Here is a 21219-nt window from a genome sequence, read left to right on the forward strand (position 1 = left end):
ATACCTTACGCCTCGTTCAGAGGCAATCACATCACCAGATCACAGCGTCTAAATAGTTCACTCATCTTAGTCGAGTGTACCACGCTCAGTACAACCAGTTAGACAACCTGCCATTATTATCTCTCCCTCGCTCTTTCACTCTCTCTCTCTCTCTTTCTCATTCTCATTCTCATTCTCTCTCTCTCTCTCTCTCTCTCTCTCTCTCTCATTCTCTCTCTCTTTCTCTCTCACTCTCTTTCGCTTTCACATTCTCATTCTCTCTCTCCCTCATATCTCTCTCTCATTCTCATTCTCTCTCTCATTCTCATTCTCTCTCTCTCTCATTCTCATTCTCTCTCTCTCTCTTTCTCTCTCACTCTCTTTCGCTTTCTCTCTCTCTCTCATTCTCATTCTCTCTCTCCCTCTCTCTCATTCTCTCTCTCATCTCTCTCTCATTCTCATTCTCTCTCTCTCTCATCTCTCTCTCTCTCTCTCTCTCTCTCTCTCTCTCAGAATGAAATCTGTGTTTACGTACACATTCTGTACATCGGCAACTTGACAATATACCGGTTAATATATTAATATGTTTTTATTCAATCGTTTTAATCTGTCCTTTATGTAGTTAGGTTAAGTTAATCTGTCTTTTATGTAATTAGGGGTGTACCCTGAGATTTCTCTGTATTTTAAAGTGTGCTGCTGTATATGCCGTAGATAAAATGCATAGTTATTGCTCTCCTACATTTTGACTGTAGTCTGTGTTTGTCTTGTGTCCTTACAGAGATCTGGGGGAGGTCTGGCCATCCCTCTGTGTGCCTTCCAGGGCACCGTCTCCCTGCACTCCCCCACAGGGAAGACCCTCTCCCTCTCCACCTATGAGGTCAGCAGCGACGGCCTCACTATCTCCCCCCACGCCGCCAAGAAGGTGGAGGTCTACCGCTCCAAGTCTGTAGGCCACGAGCCCAGTGCAGATGACCCCACCACCGGGGGCCCGGCCGGGGGAGTGGGGATGGAGATGGAGGTGGGAGAGGTGGCAATGGGGGACACAAACGTGAAGATCCACCTGGAGGTGTTGGAGATCTGTGACAACGAAGAGGCCACGGACAGCGTGTCCATCATCTCTAACATCAGCCAGTCGTCCTCCCACGCCCGCTCCCCGTCGCTGCGCTATTCTCGGAAGGAGAACCGCTTTGTCTCCTGTGACCTGGGGGAGACAGCCTCATACTCACTGCTCATCCCCAACAGTGGAAACCCCGAGGCGGACAACATCAACATCAACATCCCTGACACGGTGGAGGCCCACCGGCAGAACAGCCGCAGACAGACACAGGAGACGGGAGGCTACCGCGAGGAGATACAGCTGCTCAACGAAGCCTACAGGAAGCAGGAAGAGGACAGAGAAGACTGATACACACACACACAGGAAGCATGAAGAAGACAGAAAAGACTGATACACACACACAGGAAGCAGGAAGAGGACAGAGAAGACTGATAACCAGACAAAGGAAGCATGAAGAGGACAGAGAAGACTGATACACACACACACAGGAAGCATGAAGAGGACAGAGAAGACTGATACACACACACAGGAAGCATGAAGAAGACAGAAAAGACTGATACATCACAGGCAGCAGGAAGAGGACAGAGAAGACTGATACACACACACACAGGAAGCAGGAAGAGGACAGAAAAGACTGATACACACACACAGGAAGCAGGAAGAGGACAGAGAAGCCTGATACACACACACACACACACACACACACATACAAATCAAATACATTTTTATTTGTCACATGCTTCATAAATAACTGGTGTAGACTAACAGTGAAATGCTTACTTAAGGGCCCTTCTCATGAAAAAAGTGAAATAGTATTAAACAAATATACAAATTATAACACAAGGAATATATAGAAAAATAATAACACAATGAGTAACGATAACTTGGCTACATACACGGTCCCAGTACCGAGTCGATGTGCAGGAGTATGAGGTAATAACTTGGCTATATACACACGGGGACCAGTATCAAGTCAATGTGCAGAGGTACGAGGTAATTTAGGTATATATGTACATATAGGTAGGGATAAAGTGGCTAGATAACAGGATAGATAATAAACAGTAGCAGCAGTGTATGTGGTGGGTCAAAAGAGACACACACACACAGGAAGCAGGAAGAGGACAGAGAAGACTGATACACACACACAGGAAGCAGGAAGAGAACAGAGAAGACTGATACACACACAGGAAGACAACGAGGGGGCAGAGAATACTGATGCACACACACAGGAAGACAACGAGGGGACAGAGAATACTGATGCGCACACACAGGAAGACAACGAGGGGACAGAGAATACTGATGCACACACACAGGAAGACAACGAGGGGACAGAGAATACTGATGCACACACACAGGAAGACAACGAGGGGACAGAGAATACTGATGCACACACACAGGAAGACAACGAGGGGACAGAGAATACTGATGCACACACACAGGAAGACAACGAGGGGACAGAGAATAGTGATGCACACACACAGGAAGACAATGAGGGGACAGAGAATACTGATGCACACACACAGGAAGCAGACGGGAAAGACATATCCAGAAGGACTGACCTTTTAACTCTATATTTTAAGTGTATCTTGTGACAAAACATTAGCTGCTGCTGCCTAAGACTTCTGGGACACATATCCTGTGTCCATTCTGTGCTTTAAAGGTCCATTATGTGTATATGTGATGAGGTGAGGTTAAGAGAAGTTGGTGCAGGACTAAGTGATGAGGTGAGGTGGAGAGAAGGTGGTGCAGGACAGAGTGAGGAGGTGAGGTGGTGCAGGACTAAGTGATGAGGTGAGGTGGAGAGAAGGTGGTGCAGGACTAAGTGAGGAGGTGAGGTGGTGCAGGACTAAGTGATGAGGTGAGGTGGTGCAGGACTAAGTGATGAGGTGAGGTGGAGAGAAGGTGGTGCAGGACTAAGTGATGAGGTGAGGTGGTGCTGGACTAAGTGATGAGGTGAGGTGGAGAGAAGGTGGTGCAGGACTAAGTGATGAGGTGAGGTGGAGAGAAGATGGTGTAGGACTGTGATGAGGTGGAGAGAAGGCAGTGCAGGACTACGTGATGAGGTGAGGTGGAGAGAAGGTGGTGCAGGACAAAGTGAGGAGGTGAGGTGGTGCTGGACTAAGTGATGAGGTGAGGTGGAGAGAAGGTGGTGCAGGACGAAGTGAGGTGGTGAGGTGGTGCTGGACTAAGTGATGAGGTGAGGTGGTGCAGAACTAAGTGATGAGGTGAGGTGGAGAGAAGGTGGTGCAGGACTAAGTGATAGCAGCGCAATGAAAGAGAAGACAGAAAGGGAGAGCAGAGAGAAAGGCTGGAGAGAATATTAACCATCTTAGTATTCATGCTGGGGTCTCCACCATAAGGAAATAGAAAGAGAGAGAGAGAGTGAGAGAGAGAGAATGGGGAGGGTTTCACTCTTCACGGTCTCCACATGGATCTGTTATTACAATCAACGTTACCCATGAGGCAACAGGGAGATCACCAGCTCCTCTGTCTGAGTTATCCCACTGTGTGTATGTGTGCATGCTCTGTCTGTGTTTAACTGTGTCAATGTGCGTGTGCGTGTGTGTGTACGTGTGCGTGTGTGTGTTAAATAGTGTGCCTTTACTCTTAAATAATCTGCTGAGATACCGGACTCTGAGGAATAGATCAGTTACCTTGCTGCTGAGACTGGAGTGGAGGCTGCTGAGGGGATCACGGCTCATAATAATGGCTGGAACTGAGCAAATGGAATGAAATTAATGGCATTTAATGTATTTGATACCATTCCATTATTACGCTCCAGCCATTACCACAAGCCTGTCCTCCCTAATTACGGTGCCACCAACCTCCTGTGGCTGAGAACCTGGAGGAACCAACCTCCTGTGGCTGAGAGCCTGGAGGAACCAACCTTCTGTGGCTGAGAGCCTGGAGGAACCAACCTTCTGTGGCTGATAGCCTGGAGGAACCAACCTCCCGTGGCTGATAGCCTGGAGGAACCATTTCCTGTGGCTGAGAGCCTGGAGGAACCAACCTCCTGTGGCTAAGAACCTGGAGGAACCAACCTTCTGTGGCTGAGAGCCTGGAGGAACCAACCTTCTGTGGCTGAGAGCCTGGAGGAACCAACCTCCTGTGGCTAAGAACCTGGAGGAACCAACCTTCTGTGGCTGATAGCCTGGAGGAACCAACCTCCTGTGGCTGAGAGCCTGGAGGAACCAACCTTCTGTGGCTGAGAGCCTGGAGGAACCAACCTACTGTTGCTGGGCGCCTGGAGGAACCAACCTCCTGTGGCTGAGAGCCTGGAGGAGTAGATCAGCTAATAGATCAGTCTGCGTTCCAATTCGTCCCGAAGGTGTTCGATGGGGTTGAGGTCAGGGCTCTGTGCAGGCCAGTCAAGTTCTTCAACACCGACCTCGACAAACCATTTCTATATTGACTTCGATTAGTACACGGGGGCATTGTCATGCTGAAACAGGAAAGGGCCTTCCCCAAACTCTTGCCACAAAGTTGGAAGCAATGAATCGTCTAGAATGTCATTGTATGCTGTAGCTTAAAGATTTCCCTCCACTAGAACTAAAACAGCCCCTGACCATTATTCCTCCTCCACCAAACTTTACATTTGGCACTATCCATTCAGGCAGGTAGCATTTTCCTGGCATCCGCCAAACCCAGATGGTGAAGCATGATTCATCACTCCAAAGAACACGTTTCCACTGCTCCAGAGTCCAACGGCGGCGAGCTTTACACCACTCCAGCCAACATTTGGCATTGTGCATGGTGATCTTAAGCTTGTGTGCGGCTGTTCGGCCATGGAAACCCATTTCATGAAGCTCCTGAAGAACAGTTATTGTGCTGACGTTGATTCCAGAGGCAGTTTGGAACTCGGTAGTGGGTGTTGCAACTGAAGACAGACAATTTTTACGTGCTTCAGCACTCGGTGGTCCCATTCTATGAGCTTGTGTGGCCTACCACTTCGCGGCTGAGCTGTTGAAGGTCACTGAGCTCTTCAGTAAGGCCATTCTGCGGCCAATGTTTGTCTATGGAGATTGCATGGCTGTGTGCTCGATTGTATACACCTGTCAGCAACAGTTTTGAAGGGGTGTACACATACTTTTGTATACAGTACCAGTCAAAAGTTTAGACATCTACTTATTCAAGGGTTTTTCTTTATTTTACTATTTTCTACATTGTAGAATAATAGTGAAGACATCAAAACTATGAAATAACACATATGGAATCACGTAGTAACTAAAAAAGTGTTAAACAAATTAAAAAATATGTTATATTTGAGATTCTTCAAAGTAGCATTGATGACAGCTTTGCACACTCTTGGCATTCTCTCAACCAGCTTCACCTGGAATGCTTTTCCAACAGTCTTGAAGGAGTTCCCACATATGCTGAGCACTTGTTGGCTGCTTTTCCTTCACTCTGCGGTCCAACACATCCCAAACCATCTCAATTGGGTTGAGGTCAGGTGATTGTGGAGGCCAGGTCAGCTGATGCAGCGCTCCATCACTCTCCTTCTTGGGCCAATAGCCCTTACACAGCCTGGAGGTGTGTTGGGTCATTGTCCTGTTGAAAAATGATAGTCCCACTAAGCGCAAACCAGATAGGGGCCAAAACAAATTTCTTCAACCTCCTGAGGTTGAAAAGGTGCCATTGCGCCTTCTTCACCATACTGTCTGTGTTTGGGGACCATTTCAGACACTCATGTGAGCCTCCAGGTTTTATTTCATGTTCCATAAAGGATGTGTTTCGTTGTGCGTCATCTGTTGTTGTGTCTTTCAGCAGAGAAAATCTTTGTCACGTGTCACGTGTTTCGTCCTTCCTGTGAATGTGCTCATAAAATATTTATACTAGAAAATTGCCTCAAACAACACTGTAAAATGCATTTATATTCACAATGCTTTAAGGAAAAAAAAAGCAAGTTAGAGAAAAGTGGCTTACAGACTCATATGGCTTATGAATCATATGGCTTGGCTGATGAATCATATGGCTTATGAATTATATGGCTTGGCTTATGAATCATATGGCTTATGAATCATATGGCTTGGTTTATGAATCATATGGCTTATGAATCATATGGCTTGGCTTATGAATCATATGGCTTGACTGATGAATCATATGGCTTGGCTTACGAATCATATGGATTGGCTGATGAATCATATGGCTTATGAATCATATGGCTTGACTGATGAATCATATGGCTTGGCTTATGAATCATATGGCTTATGAATCATATGGCTTGGCCTATGAATCATATGGCTTATGAATCATATGGATTGGCTGATGAATCATATGGCTTATGAATCATATGGCTTATGAATCATATGGCTTGGCTGATGAATCATATGGCTTATGAATCATAACCAATGGGTCCCAGTAGATGAGTTGACTTTTGACCTTGTAATGAGTAGAGACCATTTCAGTGTTTCGACAAAGAGTTTTTAGCATTTACAACCCTTTCAATGCAGCAGCACCACCACATCTCTTCAGCCAAGCAGAATGGAAATAAACTCATCACTTGCTCATTTATTAATTTGTGTGAATATATGGTATTGAAGTTTGCTTTCCATACTGTACACATTTTTTAGATAAGTGTTTTTTTCTTCTTATTTGGAAATCATTGAGGAAGGATTCATGGCTCACCACTGAGAAGGCTGGGATTAAATGTTTGTTTACCTATATGAATTACTTATCTATGCTAATTGAATGACTGACAATCAGTCAAAACAAATTCACTGATATATTTTAATCAACTATAACATAACCAACAGACTAGTTATCACACTATCTAACACACTTCAGTAGGCATTACTAACTACTGTAACTAACTGACTAGCTAATACAGTATATAGTCTCTGTGATGTGTGTGGTAACTAATCCAGTTATTCCCAACAGTCCTCAGTGGAAATGTTATTGTCCTCCTCCTCTTTCCTCTATTTAATGTGATTTCAGCTGCTCTGTTTTTGAGTGACCCCCCCTGGCCTCTCCCACGTACCAGTCACACTGCTGTCATGAGCCTGACACGTCCTCTGTGTTCTTGTTGCAGCTTTAACCTCCCCGCTATTAGCTTTTTGAACATGACCTCTGTCGCCAGGGTAGACACTGAGGGGCACAGGAAGTGTCCTGGGGTAAGGAATGCTTTGTTAGAGAAAGAGGAGTGTTGTTGTCATTGTTGTATGTCCGAGGAGTCTTAGCTCTTGACACGGTAAATGTCACATTCATAATCTGTCCTGAAACCCCTTCATCCCATCCTCCTACTAACAAAATATAATGACACTCTTGTTACTTGAAGAATAAAAGCTGTTTAGGTGTAGTGCAACACAATGTAAAGTGTTATTACCACTAAATCATCACTTCTGGGTTAAATAATTCAGTATGGGGGTCAAAGGTTGTTGGTTGCCAGGTACCAACGGGAGGTACTCCTTTACCATCCTAAAGGAAACACAGACGGGGGAGGGATATTCAATTATTCAGTCCATACTAAAGCAACCCTCCCCCTCTAGCTAACTCTATTTCTATGTCCTCACTCTCTCCCCCTCCTTCTCTTTTGCCCCCCCCCCTCTCATTCCCTGTCTCGCAAATTTCAAATAATGACAAAGTTGAGACAAAAGGCAGTTGCAGAAGGAGATACGTCCGGATTTTCTTCCCTAATGTCATCGCCAGAGGAAACCTCTGATTCAAACCCAGACTTAGAGTGAATCTTTCATATCTTCTACCATAATATTTCTCACAGACGGAATACATTTCAGTCAGAACTGGTTACTGGCAGATCTTAAAGGTAGAATATTGTAGGAAGTGAAATATCCTCATGAGACATGGTGGACTCACATTAGGTACACACAGAAGGCTGAATCTTGGTAAAAAAAAAAAAAATGTCCTAACCCCAAAGATAATGAATCTCCTGTCCTTCATTTAAACTGACGCTGATGTCAATTTTCATTTATTTGATTGAATAGCAGCATCACCCTTGACGTAATGAATACTGAAGTCATTCCTATTGAGGTTGAGTAGTGGGGTTGATTCATTGGCTGGATGACTGGGTCTAACGCACCACCGCCATAATGATGGATGAGGTACAGACAGACTGATGGATGGTAAGCATTACAAGAGAGTCACTGACTCCTTCATTATTACTGTGAGAATTACAGCTTCAGAGGTGAGAGAAGCAGAAGATGAGGAAGGACATTTCAAAGGGCTCTTGGTGAAAATATGATCCACGTTTCATGACAGGGACCCCAGGTTTATGTGGGATCTTCCTTGTTACCTCACACGTCTCACACGCATGACACTCCCTCAATCTTGCACCCTCTTAAAAGCTCTCCCTTTCTTTTAGTATCACTCTCAAGAGTTACCCCCTCTCCCTCTATGTGTAACTCCCTCCTCTCATTATCTCCTTCTCTCATTCTCTCTCCTTCTCTCACTCTCTCTCATTCTCTCCTCTCATTCTCTCTTCTCATTCTCTCTGCTCTCATTCTCTCTCCTCTCATTCTCTCGTTCTCTCATTCTCTCTTCTTCTCTCACATCTTCTCTCATTCTCTCTCCATCTCTCACTCTCTCCTCTCATTCTCTCTCCTTCTCTCCTTCGCTCCCATTTGCCATGCTTTAGGGCATTAATTAGCTCTGCTCTGTAAAAAAAATAATAATAACATCTTCTCACTTCCCTATAAATTCAACCGATTTCAACAAAATGCTAAAGGCAATCTGAACACAATCCAATTAAAAACTCTGTGTTAGCGGGAGCTCCAGAAGACAGAACATGTAGTGAAGAACATCAGTCTCTTCGGATATGAAGCCCCAGTAATTTCGAACAGCTCAATATATACAATATGAGCCAGTAAGGCAAATACAGCAAGTGATTTAGGAAAAAAGCCATAAGATAATGTACTGTGTTCTACACACCACAGGCATTAAAACAAGGCACTTGTTTAAATCTTTTATTTTAGTCTTATCCGTTTATTGTTTTGATTTGGCTTCTATTTGAATTTAATTTGACCCTAATATGTAATTATTTTGGATTTAAATGGCCTCCATAGGATTTGATGATACAATCACAGGTGTCCCCTGGAGTGGTCAATGAAGATTCTCAAACACACCATGAACGTTTCAAACAGAAAGGCACTTTTATTGAATATGCCATGGTTTCCCAAACCCGGGCCCAACCTTCTCATTAAGGATTCGCTTTCATTACACTTGGCACAAGTCTTAGAGACTCCACTGTGTGTGTGTGTGTGTGTGTGTGTGTGTGTGTGTGTGTGTGTGTGTGTGTGTGTGTGTGTGTGTGTGTGTGTGTGTGTGTGTGTGTGTGTGTGTGTGTGTGTGTGTGTGTGTGTGTGTGTGTGTGTGTGTGTGTGCGTACGTGTGTGCGTACGTGTGTGCGTGTGTGCAGTGTTTCCCCTATATTAGCCTTTAGCCGTACCCTCAACCTACTCCTCCTCTGTTCCTCGGGTGATGTGGAGGTTAACCCAGGCCCTGCGTGTCCCCAGGCGCTCTGAATTGTTGACTTCTGAAACTGTAAAAGCCTTGGCTTCATGCATCAGAAGCCTCCTCCCTAAGTTTGTTTTACTCACTGCTTTAGCACATTCCGCCAACCCTGATGTCCTTGCCGTGTCTGAATCCTGGCTTAGGAAGGCCAACAAAAATTCTGAGATTTCCATCCCCAACTACATCATTTTCCAGCAAGATAGAACTGCCAAAGGGGGAGGAGTTGCAATCTATTGCAGAGATAGCCTGCAAAGTCCCGTTATACTTTCCAGGTCTATGCCCAAACAATTCGAGCTTCTAATTTTTAAAATATATCTCTCCAGAAATAAGTCTCTCACTGTTGCCACTTGTTACAGCTCTCAGCTGTGCCCTGGACACCTTATGTGAATTGATTGCCCTTCATCAATCTTCAGAGTTCGTTCTGTTAGGTGACCTAAACTGGGATATGCTTAACACCCCGGCAATCCTACAATCTAAGCTAGATGCCCTCAATCTCACACAAATTATCAAGGAACACACCAGGTACAACCCTAAATCCGTAAACATGGGCACCCTCATAGATATCATCCTGACCAACTTGCCCTCCAAATACACCTCTGCTGTTTTTAATCAGGATCTCAGCGATTACTGCCTCCTTGCCTGCATCCTCTATGGGTCTGCGGTCAAACAACCACCCCTCATCACTGTCAAATGCTCCCTAAAACACTTCAGCGAGCAGGCCTTTCTAATCGACCTGGTCCAGGTATCCTGGAAGGATATTGACCTCATCCCGTCAGTAGATTTTAATTTCCACACCATCTTAAATAAGCATGCCCCTTTCAAAAAATGTAGAACGAAGAACAGATATATCCCTTGGTTCACTCCAGATCTGACTGCCCTCGACCAGCACAAAAACATCCTGTGGCTGACTGCACTAGCATCGAATAGTCCCCGCGATATGCAACTTTTCAGGGAAGTCAGGAACCAATACACGCAGTCAGTCAGGAAAGCAAAGGCTAGCTTTTTCAAACAGAAATTTGCATCCTGTAGCTCTAACTCCAAAAAGTTTTGGGACACTGTTTGCATCCTGTAGCTCTAACTCCAAAAAGTTTTGGGACACTGTAAAGTAAGAGCACCTCCTCCCAGCTGCCCACTGCACTAAGGCTAGGAAACACTGTCACCACCGATAAATCCACGATAATCGAGAATTTCAATAAGCATTTCTCTACGGCTGGCCATGCTTCCCTCCTGGCTACCCCAACCCTGGCCAACAGCTCCGCACCCCCCGCAGCTACTTGCCAAGTCTCCCCAGCTTCTCCTTCACCCAAATCCAGATATCAGATGTTCTGAAAGAGCTGCAAAACCTGGACCCATACAAATCAGCTGGGCTAGACAATCTGGACCCTCTCTTTCTAAAATTATTTGCCACCATTGTTGCAACCCCTATTACTAGTCTGTTCAACCTCTCTTTCGTATCGTCCAAGATCGCTAAAGATTGGAAAGCTGCCACGATCATCCCCCTCTTCAAATGGGGTGACACCCTAGACCCAAACTGTTACAGACCTATATCCATCCTGCCCTGCCTTTCTAAAGTCTTCAAAAGCCAAGTTAATAAACAGATCACTGACCATTTCGAATCCCACTGTACCTTCTCTGCTGTGCAATCTGGTTTCCGAGTTTGTCACAGGTGCACCTCAGCCACGCTCAAGGTACTAAACGATATCATAACCGCCATCGATAAAAGACAGTACTGTGCAGCCGTCTTCATCGACCTGGCCAAGGCTTTCGACTCTGTCAATCACCCTATTCTTATCGGCAGACTCAACAGTCTTGGTTTCTCAAATGACTCCCTCGCCTGGTTCACCAACTACTCTGGACGGTTCTGACTTTGAATATGTGGACATCTACCAATACCTAGGTGTCTGGCTAGACTATAAACTCTCCTTCCAGACTCATATTAAACTTCTCCAATACAAAATTTAATCTAGAATCGGCTTCCTATTTCGCAACAAAGCCTCCTTTACTCACGCTGCCAAACATACCCTCGTAAAACTGACTATCCTACCGATCCTCGACTTCGGCGATGTCATTTACAAAATAGCCTCCAACACTCTACTCAGGAAACTGGATGCAGTCTATCACAGTGCCATCCGTTTTCTCACCAAAGCCCCATATACCACCCACCACTGCGACCTGTATGCTCTCGTCGGCTGGCCCTCGCTACATATTCGTCACCAGACCCACTGGCTCCAGGTCATCTATAAGTCTATGCTAGGTAAAGCTCCGCCTTATCTCAGCTCACTGGTCACGATAACAACACCCACCCGTAGCACACGCTCTCCAGCAGGTACATCTCACTGGTCATCCCCAAATCCAACACCTACTTTGGCCGCCTTTCCTTACAGTTCTCTGCTGCCAATGACTGGAATGAATTGCAAAAATCGCTGAAGTTGGAGACTTATATCTCCCTCACTAACTTTAAACATCAGCTATCTGAGCAGCTAACCGATCGCTGCAGCTGTACACAGCCCATCTGTAAATAGCCCATCCATCCAACTACCTACCTCATCCCCTTATTGTTTTTATTTACTTTTTCTGCTCTTTTGCACACTGGTATTTCTACTTGCACATCATCATCTGCACATCTATCACTGCAGTGTTCATTTGCTAAATTGTAATTACTTTGCTACTATGGCCTATTTATTGCCTTATCTCCTCATGTATATAGACTTTTTTTATTGTGTTTTTGACTGTACATTTGTTTATTCCATGTGTAACTCTGTGTTGTTGTTTGTGTCGCACTGCTTTGCTTTATCTTGGCCAGGTCGCAGTTGTAAATGAGAACTTGTTCTCAACTGACCTACCTGGTTAAATAAATAAATTAAAAAAATTAAATTTAACAATCGTTGCCGCCACTCCAAAAAACATGATTAAAAAAACGGTGTAAACTTAAACATCTAACACCAGATATAATTCATGTAAAAAAGATAATGGACATATACATTTTTAAATAAGATAATCTTTGAGAACTAACAAAATCACAAAAATTATAACTAGACAGTCAGGGAGAATCTAACATTTTTAATTCTCTCCTTCTCTCATGGGGCCCACATTGATTTTGTTATAATGTTTGAGTCACTCAGATCGCATAAGAACAAGGAGTAAGTCATGGCAAAATGTATAGAATTGCAGGAATTTACCTTTAAAACAGCAAAAAAACTAAATATCTTTGGCGAGGGCCTCTACCATGCCCCCACTACTCACAACAAGCCCCATTTTGATCCAGAAAAAAACCCTGGAGTGACAAGTTACAACATATATATTTGTAGCATTTAACGCATTCAGAGTATTTGGGGGTCTCGCCGGGTTGCGTGAACCAAGCCTATCCTCTCTGGTCAATCATGAGGGAAACGTCATCATCCATCGACTATTTCATTGTTGTGTAAACTATGCGACCGGATATCTATGTACAAGACTCACATCCTTGGAAAAAAAATACTGATTTTCACTTGAAATCAGCGGAATGCTATTGATTTCCTTCATATTCAACTACTTAGCTATTCCGAACTTCATGTGAAATATGTACACGCTTCGAGATATACAATTATTAATTTAGCACATCTACTTGATCCACGGGCCGGCTAACGTTTACTAGCTAACGTTAGCTAGCAATCCCAAAGCAAAGGTTTCGAATAGTGCAGCAAGCTTAGCTAGCTGGCTAGTCCCAATTTGTAAGTCTACAGACAGTCTTGCACTGCTATCTTGCCATAGCTGTGTTTCTGTGGTTTTGAAGGCGGTATGAGTTATGGAGGTTATGGGGGCAGAGGCGGCCGACGAGGTGGCCGAAGAGGAGGTCGAGGATTCGGACGGGATGGGAGCCGGGAGAGGTGGGATCGCCTAGCTGGGTCGAGTGGTGGTGGACACCCGCGGAGCACCGAATCGGAGTCGAGGGAAGACCGGGGAGAACGAGGTGGGGGACCAAACCGTCCACCCCCGCATCTAAAGGGCCGGGAGATCGGACTGTGGTACGCCAAATGGGGAGGCTTGAAGAGGAAAGAAAATGAGAGAAAATCGGTTAGTAGTGTAACATTAGTTACAGAGGTACCTGTGTATCTGTTTGTTGTGTAGTGGCTTGCTTGGGTTGTTGTCGTTGATAGTCAGCTGTAGTCAACTGTCGTTACTTAGTCTCGTTGACTATCACGGCTGACAACTAGCTATATCTGTTTTTTTGATAACGAAGTAGCTACCTATCTGGAATAAATGTATAGTATTTAGCATGTATCAGGATTAACTCTGTACTAATGCAGCTGGTTTCCCCTCGCGGTGTAGCGGGCCGTGGTTCAGATGGATGAGTCCAGGGAACAGCATATCACTAATCTGCTGAACACTGTCCAGAGAGGACCGACATGCCCGGGCCCAGCCAGGGAGGCCCACCCCTCCACATCTGAGCACTGGCGTTCAGCCCCTTCAGCACCGGTCGGAGGCGGCCACTGGTAAGGCACTGTGTTACTGGCTGTGTTCAAGCATCAAAACCGTGATGTATTATGGGTAAATTCTAACAGACTGACTGATCTACAAATACTTTTGATTAGTTATTTATGATTCAAGGTGATTTGTAGATCAGTCAGTCTAGACTCGCCTTTAAAGTTGATTGCAATGTCAAACACTCCCAGTCTCTCAGAAGAATACAGCTGCAGTAGGCTCTGTCATTTACTGTGGCACCCACAGACACAGACAGACAGACAGTGATGTCATGTGTTCAGGTCCACAGGCCCCAGCCCTAACCCTAGTCTCCAGGACATCGTTAGGCCCTATGCACACTCCTCTGTGTGTTGTGGACATGAGCCTGCTTGCTGCAGCTGCGTACTATAAAAACTCCTTTTACATCTCCTAAATTTGTGGATTATTTAGGAGGGCTCATGTCACCACTAGATTGCAACATCATCGGCTACATTCAATGCTTTTGAAACATGAAGCATTCAGCCTGTGATTTACTACACCACTGTTATTCACCTGATGTGTGTTTCAGTTACTTTGATGGTGATGAGCCCTCTCAGGATGTCCTGAAAATTGATCTCAAACAAGAGAAGAAGAAGAAGGAGGATGAGGAGAGGCCAGTACAGAACACTACACTCACATCACAACGGTAGGCTAACTTCTAGAGTTTAGGGTTGTTGTTGTTCCTATTGCCATGCTCACTCGTTAAAGCAATTCACAATCATGTCTCTTTCTCCTGCCTTTCAGTTACTTCCTACAGGATGTCCTTAAAGCTGAACCCAAAGAAGAGAGGGAGGAGAAGGAGAGGAGAGGGAAGGATAAAGACCTGGAGTACTTGTTTCAGGAGGTGGTCAGGGAGAATGCCCTGGACCAGCAGTTAAAGAGAGATCTAGAGAGGAAGAAGGCGGACTCTAAATACCTAGACATGCTGGTGACAATTCACTTCATAAAACATTTGCAGTATTATAATTACTGTGTTTATTATTGCTAAACACACATGTTATCATAACACCAATAAAACTGGTAGTGAGATGTTCTTAGTTCTCAACATCTCTTGATGGACTGCTTGTAGTAATTCATATTTCCTGTTTATTTTTTGGCAGAAATTCAGGGAAAAGCTTCCATCCTTTGGAAAGAAAGAGGTAAGATCTGAGATGTATTTTTCCTCCTGATGAACTTGGATGCTAGGCCTCTGCTTACCATGTGGCTGCTAGGCCTCTGCTTACCATGTGGCTGCTAGGCCTCTGCTTACCATGTGGCTGCTAGGCCTCTGCTTACCATGTGGCTGCTAGGCCTCTGCTTACCATGTGGCTGCTAGGCCTCTGCTTACCATGTGGCTGCTAGGCCTCTGCTTACCATGTGGCTGCTAGGCCTCTGCTTACCATGTGGCTGCTAGGCCTCTGCCTACCATGTGGCTGCTAGGCCTCTGCCTACCATGTGGCTGCTAGGCCTCTGCCTACCATGTGGCTGCTAGGCCTCTGCCTACCATGTGGCTGCTAGGCCTCTGCCTACCATGTGGCTGCTAGGCCTCTGCCTACCATGTGGCTGCTAGGCCTCTGCCTACCATGTGGCTGCTAGGCCTCTGCCTACCATGTGGCTGCTAGGCCTCTGCCTACCATGTGGCTGCTAGGCCTCTGCCTACCATGTGGCTGCTAGGCCTCTGCTTACCATGTGGCTGCTAGGCCTCTGCTTACCATGTGGCTGCTAGGCCTCTGCCTACCATGTGGCTGCTAGGCCTCCGCTTACCATGTGGCTGCTAGGCCTCCGCTTACCATGTGGCTGCTAGGCCTCCGCTTACCATGTGGCTGCTAGGCCTCCGCTTACCATGTGGCTGCTAGGCCTCCGCTTACCATGTGGCTGCTAGGCCTCCGCTTACCATGTGGCTGCTAGGCCTCCGCTACCATGTGGCTGCTAGGCCTCCGCTTACCATGTGGCTGCTAGGCCTCCGCTTACCATGTGGCTGCTAGGCCTCCGCTTACCATGTGGCTGCTAGGCCTCCGCTTACCATGTGGGCGTTCTTACCTAAGACAAGAATAGGATCTCATCTTGTAAAACGTTTCTGACTGATGAAAACCTTGCAACTACATTTTTTCCCATTTTCATGTACACTGAACAAAAATATAAACGCAACATGTAAAGTGTTGATTTCATGAGCTGATATAAAAGATCCCAGAAATGTTCCATATGCACAAAAAACATATTTCTCTCAAATTTTGTCACCACATTTGTTAACATCCCTGTTAGTGAGCATTTATCCTTTACCAAGATAATCCATCCACCTGACTGGTGTGGCATATCAAGAAGCTGATTAAACAGCATGATCATTACACTGGTGCACCTTGTGCTGGGGACAATAAAAGGCCACTCTAAAATGTGCAGTTTTGTCACACACACAATGCCACAGAAGTTTCAAGTTTTCAGGGAGTTTGCAATTGGCATGCTAACTGCAGGAACGGTATGGTGTCCCTAATAAACTGACCTCTGTGTGTCACACACACGCACACACACACACACACACACACACACACACACACACACACACACACACACACACACACACACACACACACACACACACACAGAGTACCAGTCAAAAGTCTGTACACACCTACTCATTCCAGGGTTTTTCTTTATTTTTACTATTTTCTACATTGTAGAATAATAGTGAAGACATCAAAACTATGAAATAACACATGGAATCATGTAGTAACCAAACAACTGTTAAACAAATCAAAATATATTTTATATTTGAGATTCTTCAAAGTAGCCACCCTTTACCTTGACAGCTTTGCACACTCTTGGCATTCTCTCAACCAGCTTCATGAGGTAGTGACATGGAATGTATTTTAATTAGCAGGTGTGCCTTGTTAAATAGTGGAATTTCTTCTTAATGCGTTTGAGCTAATCGTGACAAGGTAGGGTTGGTATACAGAAGATATCCCCATTTGGTTAAAGACCGAGTCCACCTTGTCCTGACTTGACTTTAACATTAATCTGAAGACTTATTTATCTAATTACCTAAATATGTTTAATTGTTAAATTAATCATGTAACAATTAACTCATTAGGATCTAGGGCACAACGAGAGCGGTTCTTTAAAGAGTTACCATCTCCCGAATTAAATTCTAAAAGGTTTTTACCTATCACATCAATAAACAGTCAATTTATCAATCCTAACCTCGTATCATATCATCGTTCTGAACTGTTGTAACCTCCTTGCATCTGCAAAAACCTGAGCTTTATTTATGATTAACACATTGGTTTAAGTATTTATTTACTAGCTAATTACATCGGGACACAGGATAAACACACACACTGCATCGGTTATTGACTGGAGACGTAATACGCTGAGAACAGGTCCCTAGTGGAATGACAGGAGAGGGAGGGACAGAGACACTTAACATTGACACATTCAGAAACTACTCTCAATTACAATACCATATACTTTGCACACGAACCGCCGCCCCCATTTGAGCAAGAAATCATGAATGTATTTACGTGAAATGCCTTGGTTCGCCTGGGATCTCTCTGTGAACGGGGCAGCCTTGGGAAAGGGGTAGGGCCTTTTCGCGGCATGCTTGTACGGCTCTGATTGTTCAAAATGGTTCCGATAAGTATTTTCCTGTTGTCCTTCTTCGTAGTTGTACGGTATCCTGTGGCTTGTCGTGTAGTCCTGAACAGAACTACAGAGTTGATTTCCCTTCCATTTGCTCTTGAAGATGCTTCTTTGAAGATAGGCTAGCCAGCCGTGTTGATGGTTCCCAGTGGGGTGATGAGAGTAGTGTAATACGATGGTTTGAGCAGAGCAACAGGATGGTCCCACTTAAATTCGCTTTCGATGATACTTTACTTAGACAGCTAATCAGTCGTACCAGTGACTGTCCGAGAAGTGAGTTTATCGTCTCCACCTTGTGTTGAAATTCAAAGTTCAAACCATTTTAAACGCGCCGCTTCATGCTTTTCTGGTCTACTGTGTTAATTTCTTAACTCATCATATATACCTTTTGCTTGTTTCCGGCAGGCTGGCACTCTCCCTGACCTTACTCTGTGCAAAGTTAGAAAAAAAACTATTATAGCTTCTCAAATCACATCCCTCTCTTAACAAAAACACACCATTTTTCATATTACATGCACAACCCATAGTATGGAAACATCATCTATGTAGTGTGTAAACTTTCCAAGTTACAGTATTTCCTTTATAATATTTTTAATGACATCACAAAATGACATTAGTGTTCTAGAGATCGCCCCTGACCATTCCCCATGTTTTACGTTCAAAATATTGTTCCAGTATTCGCTTTTGAACGTCTTAGAGTTTCGGTGGCAAAAAGGTCTGTTGAGACAAAACACATTCCTTTGGTGAAAGGGGGTCTGATTGAAGTTATTCATTGCAAACTTGATCTGACCTATTTGGATTCTCATGGTCAGTCATGACAATATTATGGCTAGCACAGCTCAAATAAGCAAAGAGAAATGACAGTTCATCATTACTTTAAGACATGAAGGTCAGTCAATCCGGAAAATATCTACAACTTTGGCTATGATGAAACTGTCTCTCATGAGGATCGCCATGAGGAAAGGAAGACCCAGAGTTACCTTTGCTGCAGAGGATAAGTTCATTATATTTACCAGCCTCAGAAATTGCTGCCCAAATAAATGCTTCAGAGTTCAAGTAACAGACACAACTCAACATCAACTGTTCAGAGGAGACTGCGTGAATCAGGCGTTCATGGTCAAATTGCTGCAAAGAAACCACTACTAAAGGACACCAATAAGAAGAAACTTCCTTGGGACAAGAAACACGAGCAATGGGCATGAGACCGGTGGAAATCTGTCCAAATATTTTGGGTTCCAACCGCCGTGTCTTTGTGAGACGCAGAGTAGGTGAACGGATGATTTCTGCATGTGTGGTTCAAACGTGAAGCATGGAGGAGGCGGTGTAATGGTGTGGGGGTGCTTTGCTGGTGACACTGTCAGTGATTTATTTAGAATTCAAGGCACACTTAACCAGCATGGCTACCACAGCATTCTGCAGCGATACGCCATCCCATCTGGTTTGCGCTTAGTGGGACTATCATTTGTTTTTCAACAGGACAATGACCCAACACACCTCCAGGCTGTGTAAGGGCTATTTGACCAAGAAGGAGAGTGATGGAGTGCTGCATCAGATGATCTGGCCTCCACAATCACCGACCTCAACCCAATTGAGATGGTTTGGGATGAGTTGGACCACGGAGTGAAGGAAAAGCAACCAACAAGTATATGGGAACTCCTTCAAGACTGTTGGAAAAGCATTCCAGGTGAAGCTGGTTGAGAGAATGCCAAGAGTGTGCAAAGCTGTCATCAAGGCAAAGGGTGGCTACTTTGAAGAATCTCAAATATGAAATATATTTGTTTAACACTTTTTTTAGTTACTACATGATTCCATATTTGTTATTTCATATTTTTGATGTCTTCACTATTATTCTACAATGTAGAAAATAGTACAAATAATGTTAAACTTTTGAATGAGTAGGTGTGTCCAAACTTTTGACTGGTACTGTATGTGTGGACACTCCTTCAAATTAGTGGATTTGGCTATTTCAGCCACACCCGTTGCTGAGAGGTGTATAAAATTGAGCACACAGCCATGCAATCTGCATAGACAAACATTGGCAGTAGAATGGCTTTACTGAAGAGCTCAGTGACTCAACGTGGCACCGTCATAGGATGCCACCTTTTCAACAACTCAGTTCGTCAAATTTCTGCTATCCTGGAGCTGCCCCGGTCAACTGTAAGTGCTTTTATTGTGAAGTGGAAATGTCTAGGAACTTCAACTGCTCAGCCGCGAAGTGGTAGGCCACACGTGTTCACTTAACGGGACTGCCAAGTGCTGAAGCAAGCAGCCCGTATAAATTGTCTGTCCTCGGTTGCAACACTCACTACCTGGAGTGTTGTAAAGCTCGCTGCCATTGGACTCTGGAGCAGTGGAAAATCGTTCTCTGGAGTGATGAATCACGCTTCACCATCGGGCAGTCCGACGGACAAATCTGTGTTTGGCGGATGCCAGGAGAACGCTACTTGCCCTAATGCGTAGTGCCAACTGTAAAGTTTGGTGGAGGAGGAATAATGGTCTGGGGCTGTTTTTCATGGTTTGGGCTAGGCCCTTTAGTTCCAGTGAAGGGAACTCTTAACGCTACAGCATGAAATTACATTTTAGACGATTCTGTGCTTCCTACCTTGTGGCAAAAGTTTGGGGAAGGCCCTTTCCTGTGTCAGCATGACAATGACCCCGTACTCAAAGCGACGTCCAAACAGAAATGATTTGTCGATCTGTATATGTTCACTCTCTTGTTGTTGTTTTTGTACATTTATTGAAAGCAACTCCCCTCAATGTACTCTGAACATTGCATAACTCCAGGACCAATACATTTATTCTAAATAGCGTCAGAAGTTTTGAAATGCTTGTTAATGTTTGTTAAAATATTGACTTGTTTTCCATTTCCTGAAAATATAACAGGTTTAAGTTATTAAGGACAGCTACAAAAAGGCTCTTGCCTTACCTATGTCCTGTCCTCTCTCTGGTTCATCAGGAGTTGGTGGAGTTGATCAGGTCCAGCCAGGTGCTGGTGGTCAGTGGAGAGACAGGGTGCGGTAAGACCACCCAGGTGACCCAGTTTATCCTGGATGACTACATAGAGAGGGGCATGGGTTCAGTCTGCAGGGTGGTCTGCACCCAGCCACGTCGCATCAGTGCCATATCTGTAAGTAGTGTGTGTGTGTGTGTGTGTGTGTGTGTGTGTGTGTGTGTGTGTGTGTGTGTGTGTGTGTGTGTGTGTGTGTGTGTGTGTGTGTGTGTGTGTGTGTGTGTGTGTGTGTGTGTGTGTGTGTGTGTGTGTGTGTGTGTGTGTGTGTGTGTGTGCGCGTATTGCACCTGTTCCAGGTGTTTGTGTGTGTCCTACCTGTTTGAAAATATGTATCGTCCCTTTTTCTGATGTGTGCTTGTTGCAGGTGTGTCTCTCTCTCCTTTCAATGTGTTTGTGTTTTAGGTAGCGGAGCGGGTGGCTGCGGAGAGGGCCGAGAGTGTGGGGGACGGGAATTCATGTGGTTATCAGATCCGCCTGCAGAGGTGAGTTTTCTGTTTGGAGTGGAACCTCTCTTTAACCCTTTATGCTCGTGGGAATTGGCCTGTATGGATCGGGCTACATTTTAAATGTTTCTTACAGAAGAAATATGAAAAACATAAGCATGGTAGTAATTGAAACA

At 44.8% G+C, this 21219-nt stretch overlaps 2 protein-coding genes across 2 annotated transcripts in view; both read left to right on the top strand.

Moving 5' to 3' along the window:
• LOC106593204 (probable G-protein coupled receptor 149) overlaps nt 1-1708 on the top strand; it is a 17651-nt gene extending 15943 nt beyond the window's left edge. Inside the window, exon 4 of the mRNA XM_045704053.1 lies at nt 758-1708. Within this exon, the coding sequence (XP_045560009.1) occupies nt 758-1384 (627 nt within the window). The 3' untranslated portion in view covers nt 1385-1708. The remainder of the gene's footprint in view (nt 1-757) is intronic.
• An 11187-nt stretch (nt 1709-12895) lies between these two features.
• Nucleotides 12896-21219, top strand: part of dhx36 (DEAH (Asp-Glu-Ala-His) box polypeptide 36) — a 49962-nt gene continuing 41638 nt past the window's right edge. The window contains exons 1-7 of the mRNA XM_045704056.1: nt 12896-13552; nt 13808-13971; nt 14508-14624; nt 14723-14906; nt 15079-15117; nt 20547-20717; nt 21003-21082. Coding sequence (XP_045560012.1) covers nt 13277-13552; nt 13808-13971; nt 14508-14624; nt 14723-14906; nt 15079-15117; nt 20547-20717; nt 21003-21082 — 1031 coding nt within the window. The 5' untranslated portion in view covers nt 12896-13276. The remainder of the gene's footprint in view (nt 13553-13807; nt 13972-14507; nt 14625-14722; nt 14907-15078; nt 15118-20546; nt 20718-21002; nt 21083-21219) is intronic.

The sequence above is a fragment of the Salmo salar genome, chromosome ssa20 (genome assembly GCF_905237065.1).
Source record: "Salmo salar chromosome ssa20, Ssal_v3.1, whole genome shotgun sequence".
Lineage (NCBI taxonomy): Eukaryota > Metazoa > Chordata > Actinopteri > Salmoniformes > Salmonidae > Salmo > Salmo salar.